This window comes from Acinonyx jubatus, chromosome D1, assembly GCF_027475565.1.
Source record: "Acinonyx jubatus isolate Ajub_Pintada_27869175 chromosome D1, VMU_Ajub_asm_v1.0, whole genome shotgun sequence".
Lineage (NCBI taxonomy): Eukaryota > Metazoa > Chordata > Mammalia > Carnivora > Felidae > Acinonyx > Acinonyx jubatus.
The window spans coordinates 111,736,616-111,759,743 of NC_069390.1; the positions used below are offsets into that span (position 1 = coordinate 111,736,616).

The following is a 23,128-nucleotide window of genomic DNA, read 5'->3' on the forward strand; positions in this document are numbered from 1 at the left end:
TCATGACCTGAGCCGAAGTCAGACGCTCCACCGACTGAGCCACCCAGGCGCCCCTGAACAGATACAGTTTATCTCTGGTGTGAACATTTCATGGGGAAAGGTCTCAACTGTCTGTTTATGGGGGGCCCTGCGTGGGTGGCACAAGAGGTTACGGACAGACTGTTCAGGTGCCGGGAGCAGTGCCCGGTGGTTCCACGCATCGTCTTATTTCATCCTCCCAACAGTCGTTTATGGATCGGGGAGCTGCATGTTAATGACTTGCCCAAAGCCACACAGTGCGTAGGTCGCGTAGCCGAGGTCTGAGGCCAAGTCTCTTTCCCAAGCTTTGAACCTCCTGTGAAGCCAGGCCTTACAACTGAAGCCAGTGGGGAGATATCTGCGTCCTTATCTCCACCCCTGGGTATTTACCGTGTTGTTGGAGAGCAAGAACAGGAAAATAGACAGCTAACAGCATGCGTGTTTGTGTTCTCACACTGTGTCTGCTCTGTGATGTGCGCGTCAGACATTGGCTTCCTGCTGCAGTTTGTGCCTTGGCTTATGGTCGCTTGAGGGGGGGCCGCTTGCAGGGGAGAGGAAAGGGACCACGGAAAGAAACCATGGCGACCTTCACCTTCCGTGTTTCCTCCCTCTGCGCCCCTTCTGTGGGCTGCACCCCGTGGGGCCGGCCCCACTCCCGAACCCAACACGCTCTGGGTTTCTCACCAACACGCCGCAACCTTCCGCTTGGGGTTGGTGAACTCAGGGGTACGATGCGGGGCCGAGCAGCCATTTGAAGGCAGCAGATTTCTGACCAGTCACTCTGACATTCTCTGCCTTAGGGCTTAGTAGCAGCTCCAGGTCGGGTCAAGTTCCGGGTCATTCTGGAAGAAGGTGGAGGGGACTCTTCAGGCTGTCTCCCCCACCAACATCCACTCTTCTCCAGGCTGTTTTCGATTCAGGGCTGGATGTACGTGGGTACTCTTGTGGGTGAAAATTGGTCTTTAGGTGAACTCTTCTCCCAAGTGGAAAAAGTTAGCAGGTCTAACCCAACCCTAACATGACCGACATTCAGGGACAAGAGGGAAAGGGAAAAGGCGAAGAATGAACATTTTTGAGGTGCTGTCATAGGAAGGTAAATGCTTTTCACGAATTATGTCATTTGGTTTTTACACAACCTTAATATCGTCCCTGCTTTACCCATGAAGGAAACGAAGCAGGGACACGGAGAAGTTAGGTTTAAGTGCGCACAACTGGTTGACTCTTCACGTCGCGCTTCTCGGGGGTGCTCTGGGCCCGTTCTTGGGGGGCTCTGGCAGCTAGCCACCTTGGCAGTGGCCACTGCCCGGGCCAGGGCAGGGGGGAGGGGTGCCGAGGTGATTCTCCAGGGACGGACGGGGCCTGCCACCTTGCTGGGCATCCAGATCCCCTGCGGCGTCTCAGGCTGTCTGCTTCTTCCGGGCCCCACAGCAGCCAAGGGGAGAGCGTGGCTTCAACGGAAAGGACTGAGGGCATCACAGGGACACGCGTAGTGGTTTGTGGTAGTAAGATAACCCCGGGAAGACAGAACTCTGCAGAAAAACCCGTGAGGTGTGACAGAACCATGGCTGTTGTAACAACAAGTCAGGACAGTCAGGAGACCTCCCTGATGCATCCTCAGGCAATTCACTTCCTTTCTCTGGACTCTCAGTTTTTCATCCATAAAAGGAGAGGATTAACTAGCTGAAGTTTTCTCCCCGCAATTGGTGAAAGGGTCAGCTGGGGGATTTTTTTCTATATTTGGGGAACGTGTCTCCTCCCTGGTCCTCACCGATGACCACACTGCCCTTTGCCTCTAGATCCTTAGGGACGACGCCCCGAATAGTTGAAGGTGATTATATCGGGGACATGCCTCAGAATGTCCTGGTATCTGGCTCAGGAGGGAAACCGCGTAATAGGGAAGCTTTGTGCTATTGGATCTGCTTTTCAATAAGAAGGTCTTTCCAGCAAGTTGTCCCCGTTATGAGGGTCTCCGACCTGGGGTACTTTCTGTACTTGCGTAGACACACTGTTCTTTACAGGGAGCGTTGCCCTTGATTCTGACCCCCCTCAGTGCATCCCCTGGAAGCCATGTGCCTGCTGGGACCCTCAGCTCCCAGGCTGGGCCTGGATCACCATCTTTTTGTGACCCTAACGTGGGAGGGAGGTCTGGACATGCCCGTGATTTCCCTTCTCGTCCCCAATACCACCCTCTTTTAAGTGTCTCGCCTAAGTGTGCAGTAAAGGAAGCAAGACTTCCTGAAGTCTCACTGAAACCATAAGGTGTGTCAGGCATTAGACTAAGTACTTTTCCCTGTAATTTAAGGTAACAACTCTGCAGGTAGCTGCTATTTTTATTCCAGTTTCACAAACGAAGACATTAAGTCCTAAAGAGATCAGTGATTGTGAAAGATCGTGACATGAGCTCAGATTCTCAAGCTTGTTGACTTGACCCCAGAACCTAAGGTTGCACCCTCTGTAACATTCAATGGCTGCCCAAATGGCCCTTATTGCTCATACTTAACCCATTTGGGGCATTTGATAAGCCAAGACGAGAAACTATTACAATTTGAGTATAGGGTTTTGTTTTTTTTTTTAATGTTTGTTTATTTTTGAGAGAGATTGGGAGCAAGTGGGGGAGGGGCAGAGAGAGAGGGATAGAGAGACAGAGTCCCAAGCAGGCTCCACGCTGTCAGCGCAGAGCCTGATGTGGCGCTCAAACCCGCAAACTGTGAGATTATGACCTGAGCTAAAGTCGGACACTTAACCTACTAAGCCACGAGCTACCCCAGTTTTTTTTTTGTTTTGCTTTTTTCTTTTAAAGACAGCTTCCAGTGAGGACATTTTTCACTTCCTTTGTAGTTGGGCGGCTTTTACCTTGTATTTTACATCCTACGCTTTCTAGACTTCCTGAAAGTCTTCCCCGTACCCGACCCCTTCCTGCTTAGGAATATGACGGGTTCTCGTGTGCTTTCAAGTGAGGTTTAGGGGCACACCTGCTGTGTAACAACGGCTCCCACAAAGACAGTTCACTACTGTTGTTCTACTGGCCCTATTCTCCAACGAGATTGCTCCATACCTATTTCTTGAGCACCTACTAACCTCAAGGTGGTTTTAGGCACCAGAAATACAGGGCTGAACAACGCAGCCAGACCCTGCCCTCATGGGGCAACGCTCTGCGGCCAAAGAACCAGCCCCTCCCATGTTTTCTCTAAATCCCATGTTCTGCCTCTTCCTAGACAGACCATCATGCTTCTCCAATGATTCTTAAGTTCAGTATCTGACAGAACTGCCTTCCAATACTTGTGCTTGATCCTCGTTTTCGTGGGGCATACAGCCTCACCTGGGTGCACCCTAAAGGTGCATGATGCTCTCCTTTTGGGCCGAGAGAAAGGACATGAATATTCGTCTATACCACTATAGACGGGTAATACGACTATGCGCTGGTATTTATAATACACCGTCTTGTGTAATCATCACAAAAGCATAAGGAGGTGAAGGTTATCAGCCTCATTTCAGACAAAACAGCTGAAGATCCTAGAGGTCAAATCAGAGAGCCTGAAAGGGCAGAGTTGGAGGTGGGATGCCGGCTGTAGGGCAGACACATCCCTTGTTTTCCCGGAGCATCAGCCTCAGGGAAGTGCTGGGGACCCACTGGGAGGTGGGTGACAGCAATGGCTGAACCCTAACCCAGTGTCATGCGACCCCTCAACCACCAGACCGTTTGCACAGAATTGGGGGACAGCCCCACCGCTCACGCTTCCACCATCGTGGTTTATTCCTGGATTCTTGGATGGAATCTAATGCTCGTCTTCGAGCATTCCCTACTGACTGAGAGGCAGATGCTATGCGAACAGAGCAACCACATCAAGGGAAAAGGGGGGAGCTGAGCGGAGAGGGAGATCGATTCCGGGAGCAAACGTTTCCCCCTACACAGTTGACCGTAAGCTGCTGACTCCAGCCAGTTAGGGAGGCACGGGGATCCGCCTCTGGGATCTGTCTCCACAGCCTGCACACAGAACAAAACATCAAAGCATCGTGATGTTACAGACTTTTCCTTGTTCAACACGATGTCTCCATACATCACAGTTCTCTAGGGAGCTAGACTCAGCTTGGAGAGGATTCTTCCAAGTTAGAAAAAAGGGCTTTATGCATCCAACTTTTTACATGTTTTTCAAAAAGCTTATTTTGCCTATAATAAATAAAAGGAAATTATTATAGCAAAAATTCAGACACTGAGCTTTCTAGACATAAGTTTCTAAGTTACTGTAACATTGTAGTGCTTAGTGGTCCTCATATAATGCCCTATTTCGTAGGGCCTCTTCATTTTGAGGAAATATACTCTGAATTGCCTGAGTCATGAGTTCGGTGCTAATTGACCCATTGTTGATCCTAGAAAAATATCTGTGCTTGGTGTTTGCGGGTTTTTGAGATAAGTCAAGGGATGATATCAACTGTGAGTCACTCAGGATTTCATATTCACAGAACAGGGCCTAAGGGCTATATAAGCAGGGACATTTGAGGAACTTTGCACGGAGGAGGAACAGGGTTAGTTGGGGAGAACCCTTCAGAAGTGGAGAATGAAGTTTCCTCTGTTGATGCTGGTCCTACAGGCCACTGCCTCTGGAGCTGTTCCTCTGACTAACTCCACAGGCTCTGAGGAGAATGATGTGCTCTTCGCTGAAGTAAGTACTGACCCCACAGCATTTACGAAGCCTGACTTTTGTCTTCAAAATTGACCACATTGACCAGTTTTCTCTTGACACGGACTAGTTGCAAACTGGTTTAGGCGGCTCTTTGCTTTGAACGCTGTATTTTTCTTTGCCACAGACGAATGTAGGAGAAGTACTGGTTTTGAAAGTTTTATAAAATTGGGGGATGACTTTGTTTCTTTTGCTAAAATGCTGTGGCCAAAGAGTTTTAGTTAAAAAATAATTGGAGTCGTACATCTGGTCCGTGTTTTACAATCATCGTTTAATGTCATTTAACAATCTGAGGTTTAAACAGTGGCTTCATTATTTAACCGCTTCAGCCCGCCATGATCTTTCAAGACGACTTGTTACCTTCAGTCATCCCAGCTGTTTCTTCATGAGCTTTTTTTTAAAAACAGGATTTTTTGGGGTGCCTGAGTGGCTCAGTCGGTTAAGCAGCCAACTTCGGCTCAGGTCATGATTTCACGGTCCATGAGTTCGAGCCCCACATCGGGCTCTGTGCTGACAGCTCAGAGCCTGGAGCCTGTTTCAGATTCTGTGTCTCCCTCTCTCTGACCCTCTCCCATTCATGCTCTGTCTCTCTCTGTCTCAAAAATAAGTAAACGTTAAAAAAAATTAAAAATAAAAAACAGGATTTTTTTTTCCATTTGTCTCTTTCCTCTAAGTATGAGTTTGGATGCTCTCCCCATTTTCCAAGACTCTTTTCACTTTGAACTTGTCGTGGTTGTCCATTGTGTTGAGCTTTGGATTTGTAAGGAGGAAAATTTTATCCCAACTTAAACTAATAATGTGTGCATCCTGACAATGAAGGTCTTGCTCTTTACTTGATGCTGTGATGTGCTAGATGCTGAAATATATTTTAAAAAAACAGAAGCCCGTTCAGAGAGGTAGGGAGACATCAAGGTGTTTTCAGTGGGCTTCCAGCAATCAATATCGCTAATGGTTTATGACTTCACCTTGACGGCACAGAAAATAAAGATTTTTTTCTCATTATAATTAATTGTCTGATACCTGGTTCAGAAGCATCAGTGTACCGTTGAGTCATATATACAGAGGTGCCTCAGAATCCTTTCCGTGTAGTAGAACGTCTAACTAAAGTAGAGCGTCTAACGAAGTACATCTTTCCAGAGGTACCTGGAATCCTTTTACGGTTTTGTCATGGATGGAGTTCCAGTGACAAAAATGAAAGTCGGTCCGAACTTGATGAAGAATAAACTTCAGGAAATGCAGCAGTTCTTGGGGCTGAAAGTGACTGGGAGACTGGACGCCTCTACTCTGGACATGATGCACATGCCCCGATGTGGGGTTCCTGATGTCCACGAGTTCAGGACACTGGCAGGGAGGCCAGTGTGGAGGAAACGCTTTCTCACCTACAGGTAACGTCGTGGCGGTTTTCTCCTTTCCCTGAGGTCTGACTTCCAGAAGCCTGAACCATTTAGATATAGCCCCAAGTCTGAGAGTAGGTGAGAAGCCTCTCTCGATTGTCAACGCCATCCCTGTGTTAAAATTCGTTCTTCCTGGAAGGGGGGATTGTTCACTCAAAGAGGGACTGTTTGGCTTGTCCACCCAGAGCAGAGTAGAAAGCCTTCAAATAAAAGGAGAATTAAGCTATATCTATGATAAACAAGAGACAAGAGAGCATTTTATAGGATAGTCAAGGTGGATAAATCCAGACGTCTGGGAGTGGGGACAAAAGGCATAGTCTTCTATGAATGTAAGTCCTTCGCAGAGAAAACCCATAAATCATAAATGAGAAGAAATCCAGTTAGATTCTGTTTCAGGAGGAAGCTGTCCAAGGATACATGTTTTAGTAGTTAATGATGTGGGGTTTGGTTATCCAGAGTATCGATTTACGAGGTGATTCTTTCTCCAGCGATGCAGACAGAAGTGAGGTGTCACAATAAGAACTAACACATGGTTCCCATATATTTCTCTCCCTCCCTCTCCCTCTCCCTCTCCCTCTCCCTCTCCCTCTCCCTCTCATACAGAATCAACAGTTACACTCCTGACATGAAGCCTGCAGATGTTGACTATGCCATCCAAAAAGCTTTTCAAGTATGGAGTGATGTGACTCCCCTGAAATTCAGGAAAATTCACTCAGGAGAGGCTGACATTATGATCGGATTTGCCTCTGGAGGTAAAGGAGGTGGACTTCTTTCATCTGTGTCATTGGCACGACCTGTTGTCTGTAAAGAAGGACTAATTGTCTTTACTCTTTCAAAAGCTCATGGAGACTTCAATCCTTTTGACGGCAGAGGGGGAATCATAGCCCATGCTTTCGGACCCGGACCCGGTATTGGGGGAGACGCACATTTCGACGAGGCTGAAACCTGGACTGCAAACTACAGAGGTAGGCAAAAATAAAAGCTCACCCGGAGTGTGAACTCGGGAAGCTGAGAAGCCATAGTTTGGAAAGGTGAAAGCATTTAGGCGGTCAGTTCTTGACGGCACAGTCCGTGAAGTCCAGCAAAAGCAGATGCCAACCCTGGGCATACAGCCGTCCTCATGTACGTGGTCATCCACACATGTCATCATATGCTGACGTTTCCTTAGGTTTCTAGTGGCACAGAAAGATGAAGTTCTATAATAGAAAGTTTAGAAATGCCTGTCGCAAAACACAAGGTTATATGGTCACATAGTCTCCTGAGCTTCCGGGATAGAAATTTCAGGATGCCCAGCTGACCCTTGAACAAAGCAATACCTTGTGTGTATTTACGGAGGAGGCTGTAACTCACCATCCCTCTCAGGCAGTTGGGGAAGAGGAACAACTACTCTCCCCTGTTTGAAGGAATCACTACCCATTGGAAAATTCAAACCATCCTATCACAAGCCTTCCTAATCTCTCTGTGGGAAATTCTATGCTGTATGACTGACTTACGAGGGAAGTCATTGGAGAGAAGGTCTTCAAGAATGAGCTCCTCTCAGCATCCCCCTCTCTCTGGCCGATACTACATGCATCGGATGGCAATGTTTTTACAGACCAGAAAGGCTGTTTGTTTTAGTCTGATGCATGCCCCAAGGCTTATTAAGTTCTTTATCGAGAAGAGGAGTTTTGCACTGAGACAAAAAGCACACAATGGGGTGGGAAACAGAGGACAGACAGACACCCAGGATTTTGAGATAAGGACGGGTGGTGGTCTTGTGTGCAACACATTACAGGGATGGAGACTAGGATAAATTTAGGATTTAGGTCAAAATGTAATAGGTTTTGTTTACTTTTCCCGGTTTTAGGCAGAATGCAGAGAATGACAGTCTTTGGTTCTTTCTCATTATTGGAGAGAAGTGAGTTAGTTGCTCAGCCCAGTGTTAGAGGGAATGCTTAGGGGGTCTGTGTTCCTGAAGACCCCTCCAGAGATGCTCACTCTTGGGTACTGGCCACACCCTGCAGCTAAATGGCGTGTGACTCTGGGAAAATCTATTTTTCTGAGCTTCAGTTGTGCCGTAGAAAAAGAAAGATAAAAATGAAGGTGTGAGAGAACAGAGATTTAAAAAAAAATCGTAACAGTCCAGGGCTAGTCAAATCTTCTGAAAACTGAGAAATGTGAGAGAAAGGACACGCCCCTTCTCTCTTCCCTACAAATGTGCATCTCTCTAGAACATACAGAAAAAATGAACAGGTGAGACTGTAACTTGGTGACGTCACTGTGTCTACATTGTAAGCATAGACTTTGCCTTCATTTTGAGTCATGTATAGTAAAAAAAGGAGCTTTTGAGCCAAGACATTTAGATTTGATTCTTGGTTCAAGCCCTTAATTTGGTCCATTAATCTTGCTGATACTGTGTCCTCGTCCGTAAATAGACTGAGTGCTGGCTTCCTTTCGAGTTTCGCAAGGAACAGACAGGGTATGATACATTCCTTGGTGGCTCAGAGGACCTGGAACTTAATTTGGCCTTTTATTTGGGTTTAGTAAAGGATGGTTAGTAAAGACATTTCCATATCCACTGAAGTCTGATCAAGTGTACCTGCAGAATGGAACGGGAATGTTGTAGAAGTGGTGAGAACCAGTAAACACAGCGACAAGACAACATTCTAGAAGTGTTCATGACAGAGCACATGTCATGTGAGCTGCTGCTGTGATCCTTTTTGCCCCCAACGGGAAATTTGATGGTGTGGAGAGACATTTTTGGTTGTCAAAGTGGAGGGAGTATGCTACTTGAATTTAAGTGGCCAACCCGAGGGCGCCTGGGTGGCTCCGTCGGTTAAGCGTCCGACTTTGGCTCAGGTCATGATCTTGCGGTTTGTGGGTTCGAGCTCCACAAGGGGCTCTCTGCTGTCAGCACAGAACCTGCTTCAGATATTCTGTCCCCCTCTCTCTGCCCCTCCCTTGCTCACGTTCTCTATCTCTCTCTCAAAAATGAATAAATGTTAAAAAACAAAGAATTTTAAGTGGCAGACCCAGAGATTTCTAGACATCTGTGATACACAGGACAGCCCTAACAACAAGGGATTATCTGGCCTATAAAGTTGATAGTGCTGACATCAAAAAACCTTATGTAAGAGAGAAAGGAAATAAGTAAAGTATTCGCAAATGCGTCCCCTTTCATTGTGTCAGATTTCAGTTGTGTCATTGTCCTCTGGATGCAAATATATTTCACTGCTCTTTCCCCCTCCTCTGATTTCCTCTTAGGCACAAACTTGTTCCTAGTTGCTGTTCATGAGCTTGGCCATTCCTTGGGTCTTGGCCATTCCAGTGATCCAAAAGCCATAATGTTCCCTACTTACAGTTACGTTGACCCCAACACCTTTCGCCTCTCTTCTGATGACGTACGTGGCATTCAGTCTCTCTATGGTGAGTTGAATTGCTTTACCATTTTGCTTCACAAAGATACTCACTCTCATGAATAGTCTCATAATATCTGCACCTGAAAAAACTTTAACATGGATCTTTTTCTCTTGAGCCCCCTGAAAACCCTGTGAGGTAGGTCACCCAGATATTATCTTCATTTTACAGAAAAGCACGGAGACCCGGTGTGCTAATGCCAGTGACAGGGGCACATTCTGAGTCTTCTGGCCTCAAGCGTGTTCTTTCTGTCCAACATACCATTGCCTTTGACGAAGGCACACAGAGAAATAATCTGACCGGAACAGGAAAACTGGAGTGATCAGATTTTTCCCCTCCCATGATGTTGCAACCACGTGGGAGAAAGATCTTTATTATATGCTTCCTATGAATATTATAGGAAGCCTAAGTTGCTTTTTATGCATTTCTCATCCCGAAAAGTGAATGTTGTAAAAGAATGGTTCTTCCCTTTAGCAGCTAAAATGCAGATTTTTTTCCCTAATGCTTCTTGAAATGTATTTTTCAGGAGGTCCAGAAAGGCGCCAACCCCCATCACATCCGGACCCTACAGAATCGGCCACCTGCAACCCCAGTCTGAGTCTTGACGCTGCCACTACTGTGGGAAATAAAATCATTTTCTTTAAAGACAGGTAGAAGAATCCTCCTTACATCTAGCCAATATGGGAGGCTCTGTCCTTGGATTTATTTTTTTTTTTTTGGTCAGAGAATTGTGGAAAATGATAGAGAATGACGTAGATGAAAATGAAGAGGGACTTCTGTAGGAAGTAGACAGCCTGAAGGTTTTGAAGGAAGAGAATGGTGTGATTGCATTTGTGTTTAATGATAAGATTAGTAAGTAAAAAAAAAAAAAGGATTTACAGTATGAATCTGGGGTGAGGAAAGACAAGACAGGAAGAAGTGGAACAAGGCTATTTTAATCACAGGTAAAAATGGTTAAGTCTGGGACTACAGGTGTGACAGTACCTATTAAAAGTCTTGATTCTTGATTACAGAGAAAGTAATTCCAGGATAACAGAATGGTTTCTGCCTTAGAGCACAGATTGAAGCAGGTATTGGAGGTATGAGGAGTGGAGAAAATTAGTATTTGATGGATGGGACAAATATTCTCCATTTTTTAAATGGAAGAGTAATTGACATACAGCATCGTATTAGTTTCAGGTGCTCAACACAGTAATTTGATATTTATGTGTATTACCAAAGGTCACCAGAGTAAGTCTAGTTACCATCTGTCACCACTTAAAGTTCTTACAACATTATTGACTGTATTCCTTATGCTGTACATTACCTGTCTGTGTCTTACTTATTTCATCACCGAAGTTTATGCCTCTGGATCCCCTCCAGCTATTTTGTCTACCCCTGACTGACTCCCCTCTGGCAACCATCAGTTTGTATCTGTGAGTCTGCTTCTCTTCTGTTTTGTTTGTTCATTTGTTTTTGTTGTTTTGTAGACTCCACATCTAAGTGAAATCACATGATGTTTCTTTCTCTGCCTGACTCCCTTCACTTAGCCTGATATGCTCTAGGCCCCCCCTGTTGTCGCTAATGGCAAGATTTCATTCTTTTTTTATGGCCAGTATTCCATTGTATACATACCACATCTTCTTTATCCATTCATCTATCAGTGGACTTTTAAGTCGCTTCTGTATCTTGGCTATTGTGAATCATGCCGCAATGACCATAAGGGTACGTATGTCTTTTCTAATGAGCGTTTTGTGTGCTTTGCATAAATACTTAGAAGTGGAGCTGGTAGGTCATATGGCATTTTTTTATAACTAACTTTGTAAAGAGGCTCCATACTATTTTCCAGAGTAGCTGCACCAATCTGCATTCCCACCAACGGTGCTTGAGGGCTTCCTTTTCTCCACATCTTCACCACCACCTGTTATTTCTTGTCTTTTTGATGACAGTCATTTCGACAGGAGTAAGTTCATAGCTCATTGTGGTTTTATTTGCATTTCCTGATAGTTAGTGGTGTTGAGCATCTATTCATGTCTCTGTTGGCTATCTGTAGGTCTTCTCTGGAAAAATATCTGTGCCAGGCCTCTATTTTTTTTTTTATCAGATTGATTTTTTTTTAAATATCAAGTTGTATGAGTTCTTTATATATTTTGGATGTTAACATTTTATTGGATATATCTCCGGCAAGAGTCTCCCATTAAATAGTTGGCCTTTTCCTTTTGTTGATGGTTTCCTTCACTGTACAAAAGGTTTTTAGTTTGATACAGTCCCACTTGTCTATTTGTGCTTTTGTTGTCCTTGTCTGAGGGGACAGATTAAAAAAAAAAAAAAGTCTCTAAAGCTAGTGTCAAAGAGCTCACTGCCTCTGTTTTCTTCTAGAAGTGTTATGGTTTCAGGTTCTACAGAAAAATCCATTTTGAGTTTTTTTCTGTATGTGGTGTAAGAAAGTGGTCTGGTTTCATTCTTCTGCATGTAGCTGTCCAGTTTTCCTGACACCAATTGTTGAAGAGACTGTCCTTTCCCTGTTGTATGTTCTCAGCTCCTTTGTCATAAATTAATTGACCATATAAGTGTGGGTTTATTTCTACTCCCTATATTCTGTTTATTGATCTCTGTGACCGTTGTTGTCCTAATACCATACTGGTTTGATTAATTTTGCTGTGTAGAAATCTGGAGCATTTTACCTCCGGCTTTGTTCTTTCTCAAGTTTGCTTTGGCTACTTAGGATCTTTTGTGGTTCCATACAGATTGTAAGAGTCTTTGTTCTAGTTCTGTGAAAAGTGATGTAACTATTTTGATAGAGATCTCAATCTGTAAATTGCTTTGGATAGTATGGATATTTTAGTAATATTTCCTCTTGCAATCCACGAGCATGGAATAGATTTCCATTTATTTGTGTCATCATCAATTCTTTCATTAGCATCTTAAAAGTTTTCAGAGTACAGGTCTTTCACTTCCTTGGCAAAATTTATTCTGAAGTACTTTATTTTTTTGATACAATTATAAATTGGAATGTACTATTAATTTCTTCTGATAGTTTATTATTAATGTACAGAAACACAACAGATTTCTGTGTATTGGTTTTTTATCCTGAATCTTTACTAGGTTCACTTATTAGTTGTACTGGTTTTTTGGTGGTGTCTGTAGGGTTTTGTATAGGTAGTATTATGTCATCTGCAAATAGTGACAGTTTTACTTCTTCCTTTCCAATTTGGATGTCCCCCTTTTTTTTCTTGCCTAATTTCTGTGACTAGGACTTCCAATAAGAGTGAACTTCATGGTCTTGTTCCTGATGGTAAAGGAAAAGCTTTCTGTTTTCACCATTTAGTATAATGCCAGCTCTGGGTTTGCCATGCATGGCCTTTATTACGTTGACATATATTTCCTCTATAACCATTTTGTTGAGAGTTTTTCTCGTGAATCACTGTTAAATTTTGTCCAATTATTCTTCTGCAGCTATTGAAACGATCATATGCCTTTTAGCCTTCGTTTTGTTCATGTGATGTATTGCAATGATTTGTGGATATTGAACCATCCTTGCATCCTTGGAATACATTCCACTTGATGGTGGTATATGATCCTTTTGATGTGTTGTTGAATTTGGCTTTGCTAATATTTTGTTGAGAATTTTTGTATCTATGTTCATCAGGAATATCGGCCTGTAATTTTCTTTTTTTGTAGTGCGTTTGTTTGATTTTGGTATCAGAGTAATGCTGGCCTTGTAGAATGTGTTTGGGAGCATTCCTTCCCCTTCACTTTTTTTTTTTTTTTTTTGGAATAATTTGAGAAGGGTAGGTATTAAGTCTTCTTTCATTGTTTGGCAGGATTCACCTGTGAAACTGCCTGATCCTGGATTTTTGTTTGTTGAGAGCTTTTGATTACTCAATTTCATTTCTGGTAGCATCTGTTCAAATTTTCTATTTCTTTCTGATTCAGTCTTGGAAGATTGGATGTTTCTGAGAAATTATATCCATTTCTTCTGGTTGTCCAGTTTGTTCACACATAATTGTTAATAGTAGTCTTTTGTGATTGTTTGTATTTCTTTGGAATCCATTGTAACTTCCCTTTCATTTCTGAATGTATTTATGTGAGCCCTCTTTTTTTTTTTTCCGGTGAGTCTGGATAAAGGCTTATCAATTTTGTTTATCTTTTGAAAGGCCAAAATCTTACTTTCATTGATCTTGTAAATTTTTTCTCAGTCTTTATTTCATGTATTTCCACTCTGATCTTTATTATTTCCTTCTTTTAACTAGCTTTGGGCTCTCTTTGTTCTTTTTCTAGTTCCTTTAGATGTCAAGTTAGATTGTTTATTTGGGATTTCTCTTGTTTTTTTTTTGAGGTACGCCTATATCGCTATAAACTTCCCTCTTAGAACTGCTTTTGCTGCTTCCCTAAGAGTTTAGACTGTTATGTTTTCATTTTCATTTGTCTCAAGGCAATTTTTAATTCCTTTTTTGATTTCTTCATTCTTTATTGGTTGTTCAGTAGCATGTTACTCAGTCTCCACATATTTGTGGGTTTTTTTTTTTCCAATTTTCTTCTTGTAAATGATTTCCAGTTTCGTTATTCTCCATTCTTGAGATCCCAAAACTGGACATTTAGGTTGAATAACTTCATTTAGATTACAAAACTGGTGAATGAATTGTGGGTGCAGATGAAAACCTAGATCCCTTGAAGTATCAAAGCTTGCATATGGTGGTTTGCCCATTCAGATCATTGTTATTATGAAAGACTTGATTAAGGTCCTTTCCTCGTGCTCCTAGAGAGACATTCATGGAACAGAATGTAAGAATATTGAAAAACAGCATTGTTTTAGGTCATTCCCACTGAACATTTCATGGCTCTTGAGTCTACAGTGATTTTTTAACATGTTTTAAATGTTTTTCATCAGATACTTTGGGTGGAGGAATCCTGAGAGTCCAAAGAGCAATATTAGTTTAATTTCTTCTTTCTGGCCAACCTTACCATCTGGCATTCAAGCTGCTTATGAAATTGGAGACAGAAATCAAGTCTTTCTTTTTAAAGGTAACTCTCATGTTTAGTTTGCTATTGAGTGTACTTCAAGGAAGAGAATACATGAAGGAAATACTACTCATTTTTATAAACATAGAAAAAAGTACCCCAGATCTAATTAATGGTGAGTCTGAACTATGAGCCAAAAATAGCTTAAATACCTAGGTAATGTGTAAAAATTTCAGGAAAAGTTTGTCAAATATCAATCACAATACTTGTGAAAAATATACAGAACCACTGGAGACAAATCATGTTCAAGAACAAAGAGCAGTATGTTTTAGAACTATGGATAAAGAATGACATTGTAGTGAGTCAGTGTTTCTGTGACTCTTTTTATATGACTCCAGTGTATTCTTTTTCTTTATCTTCACAGATGATAAGTATTGGGTAATTAGCAACTTAAGACCACAACGACTCTATCCCAAGAATGTACGTTCTTTGGGCTTTCCTAACTTTGTGAAAAAAATTGATGCAGCTGTTTTTAATCCACTTCTCTATAAGACCTACTTCTTTGTAGGTAATCAATATTGGAGGTGAGCTTTAATGATTGGTTATTTGACTCCTAAAATTTGTGGAATGGGCAGGGAGTGGGGTTTTCCAGTAGGTAGTTTTTCTATTTAAATTCCTAAGGATCCTTGACCTTCCTAGAAGAGAGATCAAGAGAACATACGTCTGGAATAGTTAATTATCATCCTGGGTCAGTTCTCGGGACTTTTGGATTCTGATTTGTAAGATGGCACACGATGTGTTTTTTTTTAAAGGAACACTTTAAATAAAATGTTCCATTATTAATCATAGTGCAGACACATTGGGAAATAGTGGTATAATGTACGAGACCCAGAATTTACACAGTCTCTTTAGGGAGTGTGGGTATTTTCAGATTCCTTTTTATAACCTTGGACCCAGGAAGACAAAATGAGGAGACCATCTTCTGAGTGACAGCAATCCTGCAAGGTCTTCCCTAACAGGATATTAGACAGTCTGGCTCTGTAACGCAAGACCAGGTCCTGGGGCAAGCCTTGCGCAGGAGCGAGGGAAGTTCTTGACCAGAAATTGGGACTCCTAGGGTCCGAGTCCTGTGGGGACTAGGAATAAATCAATGAACTGCTTAGGTCTTTGATCTTCTTATCAGCGCAGTTTAAGCCTGTTCAGAAAAAGCCTTTCAAGAGAGAATAGGTGGGTTTTGTGGTTCATGTCATAAAATATCAAGGTCTACATCATGAAATCCATTTTTCAGTGGAGGTCCTACTGATTGTTTTTTTGCTCAGGTACGATGAGAGGAGACAACTCATGGACCCCGGTTATCCCAAATTCATTACCAAAGCCTTTCCGGGCATTGGGCCTAAAATCGATGCAGTCTACTATAATAACAGTAAGTAGATTATGGGAATCCCTTTTTAAAACACTGAAGATTATAAAGGCTTCAAGGTCAGAGGATGTGGAATCAAATCAGAAAAGAACAGAACCCTGAATCTCTCCACAGGGCCACAGACAGAAAATTCATAGTCTGCTTAGTTGAGAATCGGTAGGCTTGAAGAATGAGGGAGCTAGAACCAACAGTTTATTTCTAGGGTGGTCTAGCAGGTGGGAGCATATGGTTGTTGCCGCGTCTATGTGTCTGAGTCTCTGGAGTTGCTGTTCCCATCAAGCTTCGCAGTTGTGCAAGTGGGCACATGGCAAGTCTCGGGCAAGCTGGACTCACACACTTATTTGTGCCTTGCATTTTTTTTCCCTTCCTGGCAGCCCCCTCCACCCTTTGTGGGTTTTCATGGAGCAGGGCTAAGGGTGGGATAAAAAAAAAACTGAGCTTGTTTGCGTTTGTGTTGAGCAATATCCTCAAGCAAGGTCAGCCTAAGCAAATTGTTGGCTGGGCCAAGGCGTTTGGCTTCTATGCCAATGCCCCTGTCTGTCTTCCTTCTCCATCAAGGCCTCCGTGTGCCCTGCCTGGGCCCAGTGTCTTCCCTCTCACTCTGAGTTCTCCACCTGGAGTGTTACTTTTCAAAAACTCACCTCTTAATAGTCGGTTTCTAAGACCAAGCAATCTTCTCAATAAAATTACTGAAGATACTTAATGGTGAAATGATGATAAACACATATCCAGGGACAGGATACCCAGTGCCAGGACCCAACGTTTATATTCTCAAATGTCTAATATAAACCATCTATAAGTCTGGTCTAATATAGATATTCTGTAAAAACACAGATGTGTGTTACCTTCTTTTTTTAAAAAATGCAAGTGGGGATTTAAGCTATTCAATGTGTTTTCGTTTTCAGGACACTACTATTTCTTCCAAGGATCTCATGTATCGGAATATGATGTCCTATCCCATCGTGTCACCAAAAGGCTGAAACACGATATCAAGTTAGGTTGTTAGGAAGGGTGTAATTAGTAATGTTTGTCCATTCACTTCAGTTAAATAAGAATTTATTGCTTCCTTGCTCTGTGGCCAGAGTACCAGTGCATGCTGGTGCGTTTCATAAAATAAGGTAAAGTCTATAGGCCAGAGATAAACGATCATACATGTAAATGGTCATACAAATTGCATAAGATTTTTCGATTTTGAAAACCCTCACTGTCAATTTTTACTTGATTCAACGATTCAGCTTCAAAACAGACACCTTCAAGGGGCCATAGACTATCTTGGTCCCTGACCATCCCACAACTGAGACATTATCATGATTTCTTTGCCTTAACTAATATTAAGAAATAATTTGTTTCTGTGGCCATTGAAGGTTTCAACAAGTACATTTTTTTAATTCTTTTGGAGTAAAAACAGAATATACCAGGAAATGACAATTAATGTAAGTAATATATAAGTAAATTATATAATTATGGTGATAATGTTATTTTATTCTGTTGTCAGTGTTGACTTTTCTAAATCGTATCTGAAATATACATATATATATATATTTTTTTCTTTTGCTCAAATAAAAACTTTGAAAGAAAGTATTTGGTTCCTGGGAATTTTTTCATGAAAAACTGTATTTTGAAAATAGTTTTGGACCTACTCCTAAATAAAGAGTCTCTACATGAGTGAGGTGTGAATGGGAGTATGGCAAATGGAAGAGGTCATATTTGCCGTGGCCACTTATCTAAGGCTACCTAAATCCCTGGTCTCAAGGCAAGAAAGCATTCTCTGGACTGCGTGTGACCCCGAGGGGCACGCCCAGTGTACGACCATGCGCCTGGAGAGAAAAGATGTAATGGGAACTTTCTGGTCTCCTGTGATTCCCACTGTGGCTCGAGTCTCCCCATGTGGGCCTTGTAATTACTGTGTCACCTTGACAAGGCATTAAATCTAAGCTTCCCCAAATTTAGTAAAAAGTATTAGAAAGTGTTACCTTCTTTCAAGGTTTTTATTCATTGAGAAAACAAGATACATGATGAGCACGTCACGCTGGTAGCTTGTTCTGCCTAGTGTCGATTTTGTTCGCTGCCTTGACCCACACTTTCCCTATTTCTGGATTGCATATACACATGTTAAAGTTCCAGTTCGTATGATACGGGTTTGTGGAATGCTTGTAGCTTTCCATTTATTTGCACACCATCACTGCTGATGGCAAGATCCAAGCAATAGTGAATCCCATTTAAGCTCAGATGATCCCTTTTGATTAGTGGGAGGAACTGAGGTCAGAAAATATGAGGAGCAGATCGATTCTAGATGGGGATGGAGTTCTCTGTCCTTTGGGGCTTAGATCCATTCTCCAGTAAGTGCTTTTTCAGTATAATAATCCTGGCATTGTCTTTGCAAGGCACAGGGTCAAGCCATTCTGAGAAGGAATGTTATTTCCCCACAGCAAACTACACGCTGGACATCCTTCAAAAGAAGAAACTTCCCCACGGGATTAACATCAAAAGAAAACAGTGGTATCTGGGTTGGATTGTCTTTGGCCTTAGGTAATTCAGGGGCAGCCATTTCCCTTAACAGATGAATGTGTTGGAGTAAAAGCCAAGAGCGTGCCCTTCTCAGTCTCAGCGGCACTCGTGACAAATGCCTCCACAGATTTACAGGTGGACCCTTCCTCCCTCTACCTCTGTTTGTGCTGCATCTTTAAATTTTGTTTAACAAATCCTTAGAATGGGAACCGTGTGCCAGGCACTGTTCTAAGTGATGCATGCGCACGCACGCACGCGCGCGCGCGCACACACACACACACACACACACACACCTCCCTGCTTTCATCCCAAGCTCCAGGCAAATGCTGTCTTTCTCTTTTGTTTCAAATGAAAAAAACCAAGGCACCGAGAGGTAAACCCAACTCGCCCGAGGCTACACAGTCTTGGAGCTGAAATTCAAAGCCAGTCAGTTTGACTCCAGAATCTGTGTTATTAACCACCACAAAACCCTGCCTTTTAAAATCATTGCGTGGAGAAAAATCAAAGTACCCACTGTGTACCACTTTGTACCTCCACTTGACCTCTCAGTTACAAGGTCTTTAATACGTCATAAGGATTCTTTGTCCAGTCCACGGAGTATCATTTTGCTTTGGGAAATGTAGTAGCGTTATCTTGCTAATGACAGAGAGCAAATACCCAAGACTTGGAAATGACGATTGTCTTTACGATACAGTGACTCACATTGTCTAGCAGATCCTCTGGAGGACAGCTGATTTTACGAGGGTGAGCACCTCTGACTTGGCACTGACCAGGCTATCCATAAATCTGTAAAGATAGAAATAGTATAAAAATGGCAATAATGCAAATTGTTCCTTTCTGTAGCAATGCAAATAAATGTTACCTCTTAGAAATTTAATTGAGGGGCTCCTGGGTGGTTCAGTCAGTTGAGCTTCTGACTCTTGATTTCAGCTCAGGTCATGATTCTGGGGTTGTTGGATCGAGCCCCATGTCAGGAATTCATTCTCTCTCTCCCTCTCTCTCTCTCTCTCTCCCCTTCTGCCCCTTCCCTGCTCGTACTCTCTCTCACTTTCTAAAATAAAAAAATTAATATAATTGATTTCTGCCTTGTAGAAGAGACAACCCCAAACATTACATTTCATAGCCGTATAAGATAAATTCGTTTTAGGGTCGTCTGGGGGACTTAGTCGGTTAAGTGTCTGACTCTTGACTTCGGCTCAAGTCATCATCTCATTGTTAGTGGGTTTGAGCCCTGTGTCAGATTATGCTGACAGCCTGGAGCCTGCTTGGGATTCTCTCTCTCCCTCCCTCTCTGCCCCTCCCCTGCTCGCTCTCTCTCTCTCTCTCAAAAGTAAACTTTAAGAAAAGTAAATTCATTTCAGCGTATCTTACTGCATACGTATTTTTCAAATCTTTCTTAAAACCAATTCCCTCGCTAGTTAGTGAGTTGGATAATATCTCCAACGTGGTCATCTTTTATGTACACAAAAGACACTTTTAACTTTTTTGAAAATTACGCTTCGGCGCTAGTTAGCCACCAGGAAGGAGCAGAGGCTGCCCACCATTGGGGCCACCAGGTAGAGAAGCCCCCATGCCACTAAAGCAAATCCTCAACCCAGAAAGAACCAGAAGCTAGTCTTCCTGATCCTGTCTCCCTCCTGCCCTCTAATGTAGCGAAGGACGTCACCGCTGCAGAAGAGAAGGGAAAAGCGTGCCACTTCTGGGTGGCAGTCAGTTTGCCCGTTCACTTGTGTTGCCTTCGTTCATTCACTGAAGAATATTTATCATCTGCTGGATTCTCGACCCCGTGATGGGTATGAGGAGCCCAGAGAGAACTGGGAGAGTCTCTGCCCCCAAAGGCACAAAAGGTGACAGACATTCTAATGACAGATTGCCATGTTGCCAAGTGGGTGGAGTAACTGAAGTTTAAGCACAAGATGGAAAACTCAGTCAGTCTCTGCCCAGAAATTCAGGGACACAGAATGCCTGCTGTGGAAACCAGTATCGGAGCTATGCTTTGAAATATGAGAGAACGTTGTCAGGCAGCAGAGTGTTCGGCTGAGGGGACTGAGAGCAGCGGCAGAAGCCTCCTCAGAGGCCCCCAATGCGCAAAGAGTAGCTTTTACAAAATGGGAGCATGAAATACGAAGGAAGGAATGACAAGAGTTGAGACACCAGACCGTGAAGGACCTTTCCTGCCATGAGTTTGACCTTTGTCTCGTAAATGACATGGCCTGATTGGAGGGGTTTAAAATGGAAATGAGCAAATTGCATACAGAAGATCTTTTCTCTACATTTTTTTAATGTTTTTTATTTTTATTTTTGAGATGAAGAGAGACAGAGCATGAGCAGGGGAGGGGCAGAGAGAGAGGGAGACACAGAATCCGAAGCAGGCTCCGGGCTCCGAGGTGTCAGCCCAGAGCCCGACGCGGGGCTCGAACTCACGGACTGTGAGATCATGATTGAGCTGAAGTCGGACGCTTAACCGACTGAGCCACCCACGCACCCCTAGAAGATCTTTCGTGATGGAAGTTTCAAAAGTAGATCCGAAGGAATTAGGGCTAGATGCAAAGGAGAACCACTTCTCTGCTATCACCACTAGACCATGCGAGAGAGGTGAAGTCATGGGGAGGGTGGAAGTGATGTTCAAGAGGGGATATTATAACAGCCACAAGAGAGAATTAATAGAGTCTGGTGACTGCTTTCCATGCGGGTTATGGCTGAAAAGGACTAATAGAGGATGACCTTTAAGGATCTGGTTTAAGAAATTATCTTGAATAGGGAAGAGACCAGGAAAAGGGGGTCGTGGAGAGGGTAGTGATGTGGTTGGTGCAGTGGAGATCATTGGATCTGTTGAGTCTGGGAGCCTCAGGACATTCAGAAGAGGATGTCCAATAGACAATGGTATGGCATCCAGGCCCAGTAAAAAGGTCTGGATATTACGTGTACATAAATATGACTTCCAAGGAGCATTTTTGTTTCTGGCCATATTGGAGTAATTCTTTTTTTCTTCTTAACAATAGTGGTTATTGCGTCTATTAGGAAGCAAGAGGATTTTTCTGGGGTCTCTTTCTAGGATTTGTGGCTGGGGCTTTTAGATGCAGAATCTCTACCTTGCAAATTGCTCAGGATTTAGTACCCTCAAGGTCCTTCTGACATAAGCATTTGACCATGGAGAATTTCCCTTCCCCCCCCCCCCCATTTGTTCTGGCTAGCTGCTCACCCGTGCTTTCATCCTTAATTTAGCTTCAGCTCACTGTGTGCATGCATGTGCGTGTGTGTAGCAGGGCTGGGGGAGCCCTAGAGATTTCCAATATCTCCTCCAAGCCCAAGAAAGCCTAGAAAAGTAAGCTTTAATAAGTGTGAGGTTGTCTTACAGTGAAAGGACCCTTTGGAGTACATCATCTGCTAGGTTGCAGGAAGTAAAAGCGTGGCTTTTCTCTTGACCAGTTGCAAAAATCTTGGAAAGTAGAGATGTCAGCAGTGAATTGTTGTATAAAGTCCTTAATATTGATAAGTTAGGAAGTTTGCGCTGTGATTCACTGTCTGATCTGAAACAAAGGTAATTGACCTCTTTGAGTCTCCAGGAAAACCGTAGATGTCTCGTAGGTCTGATCTGAGGGATACTGTAGGCGAAGTTCCTGACACTCCGTAGTTCCTCCCCTGAAGCTTGTTTCCTCCCATCTCAACTCCCCCGACCCAGAATCTCCCAGACTTGCTGCTCCCCTCCCCCATAGGCATGTTCACACCCAAGAACCTCTCTTTCAGGAAAGGCAGGGAGCTCACCGGGCCCCTCTTCCATTTTCTCCATGTTTCCTTCATCCCCAGTTACTAAAGAGCATTCAAAGTTAGAAAGAGTCACCTAATTTTGTTGTTATCACTCTAGATCTCCATTTCTTAATGAATAATAATGTTTATTATATGCCTAGAAGTTTATATGTATCTTCTGTCACATATCAAGCTCACAGGACAGATTTTTCTTGCCATTTCTAGAATGAAAATGAAAAGGCACAGAGAAGACAGCAGTCTGTTTGGTGTCACAGAGCTAGTAGGTGCCAGACTAAGACTGGAACGGAGGGCCGTTCAGCCCCAAACTCATGCTCTTTTTAGTTCGGCACTCTCCTTCTCTTGGCTGATAATCTTTCAACGAACAAGGAGCATGATCTGATATTGTTTGGTCCCATTGCTAACGGCAAGATAAAATAGTCAATAAGTTATCATCCAAACCAAAAATTCTAGTCCTCTTTTGTGCTTTTTTGGAGCAGCCAAGTTAGCAATAAAGTATCTTAAGGGAGATGTGAAAATAAGGTTCGAAGAGAAGTTTTTCCACTTAAGCTCTGAATTCATGACTTAGAACAGCATGTTCCCCTCTCGTCGCTGAATAACATACAATTTTGAAAAGAAACAAGGATTGTGAAATGTGTTTTGGGACGCAAAGGTATCACACTGGGTGTTTATGCTCAGAACCTTAGAGTTGGATTTTTTGACAAGCACTCAGGAATTCATGGCCAGCAGGATTTTGCTAACTTTTTCAGGAATTGAAACGTTGACTAACCTTGGTGAATAAGGAGGCTTTGTGGATTTCTGAATCTTAGTGATGCATAGTGACTACTCACAGATATGTGTCCTAACTGGGTCACATCTGGGCAGCATGAGTGAAGGAAACGAGCAGGAAAGGCTGGACTTGAGAAGGGAAGACAGAAGTCAGGGGTCTAAAATCGATGAGAGCTAGTAGCTGCCCCCCAAACTGAAGCCTGATTATCAGACAGACACCAGGTTAAGAAACACATAGA

General features: G+C 43.0%; 1 protein-coding gene across 2 annotated transcripts in view; it reads left to right on the forward strand.

The window, feature by feature from the left end:
- MMP12 (matrix metallopeptidase 12) overlaps positions 1-17,848 on the forward strand; it is a 44,987-nt gene extending 27,139 nt beyond the window's left edge. Inside the window, exons 1-10 of one of the 2 annotated variants that reach the window (XM_015073940.3) lie at positions 4,513-4,679; positions 5,835-6,082; positions 6,695-6,843; positions 6,931-7,056; positions 9,335-9,496; positions 10,014-10,137; positions 14,358-14,491; positions 14,853-15,012; positions 15,748-15,851; positions 16,754-17,848. In XM_015073940.3, the coding sequence (XP_014929426.1) occupies positions 4,575-4,679; positions 5,835-6,082; positions 6,695-6,843; positions 6,931-7,056; positions 9,335-9,496; positions 10,014-10,137; positions 14,358-14,491; positions 14,853-15,012; positions 15,748-15,851; positions 16,754-16,854 (1,413 nt within the window). In that variant the 5' untranslated portion in view covers positions 4,513-4,574 and the 3' untranslated portion in view covers positions 16,855-17,848. Of the gene's footprint in view, positions 1-4,512; positions 4,680-5,834; positions 6,083-6,694; positions 6,844-6,930; positions 7,057-9,334; positions 9,497-10,013; positions 10,138-14,357; positions 14,492-14,852; positions 15,013-15,747; positions 15,852-16,753 lie in introns of those variants that run through there. The other variant, XM_027051956.2, reaches the window with a different exon arrangement.
- Positions 17,849-23,128: the final 5,280 nt, after the last annotated feature.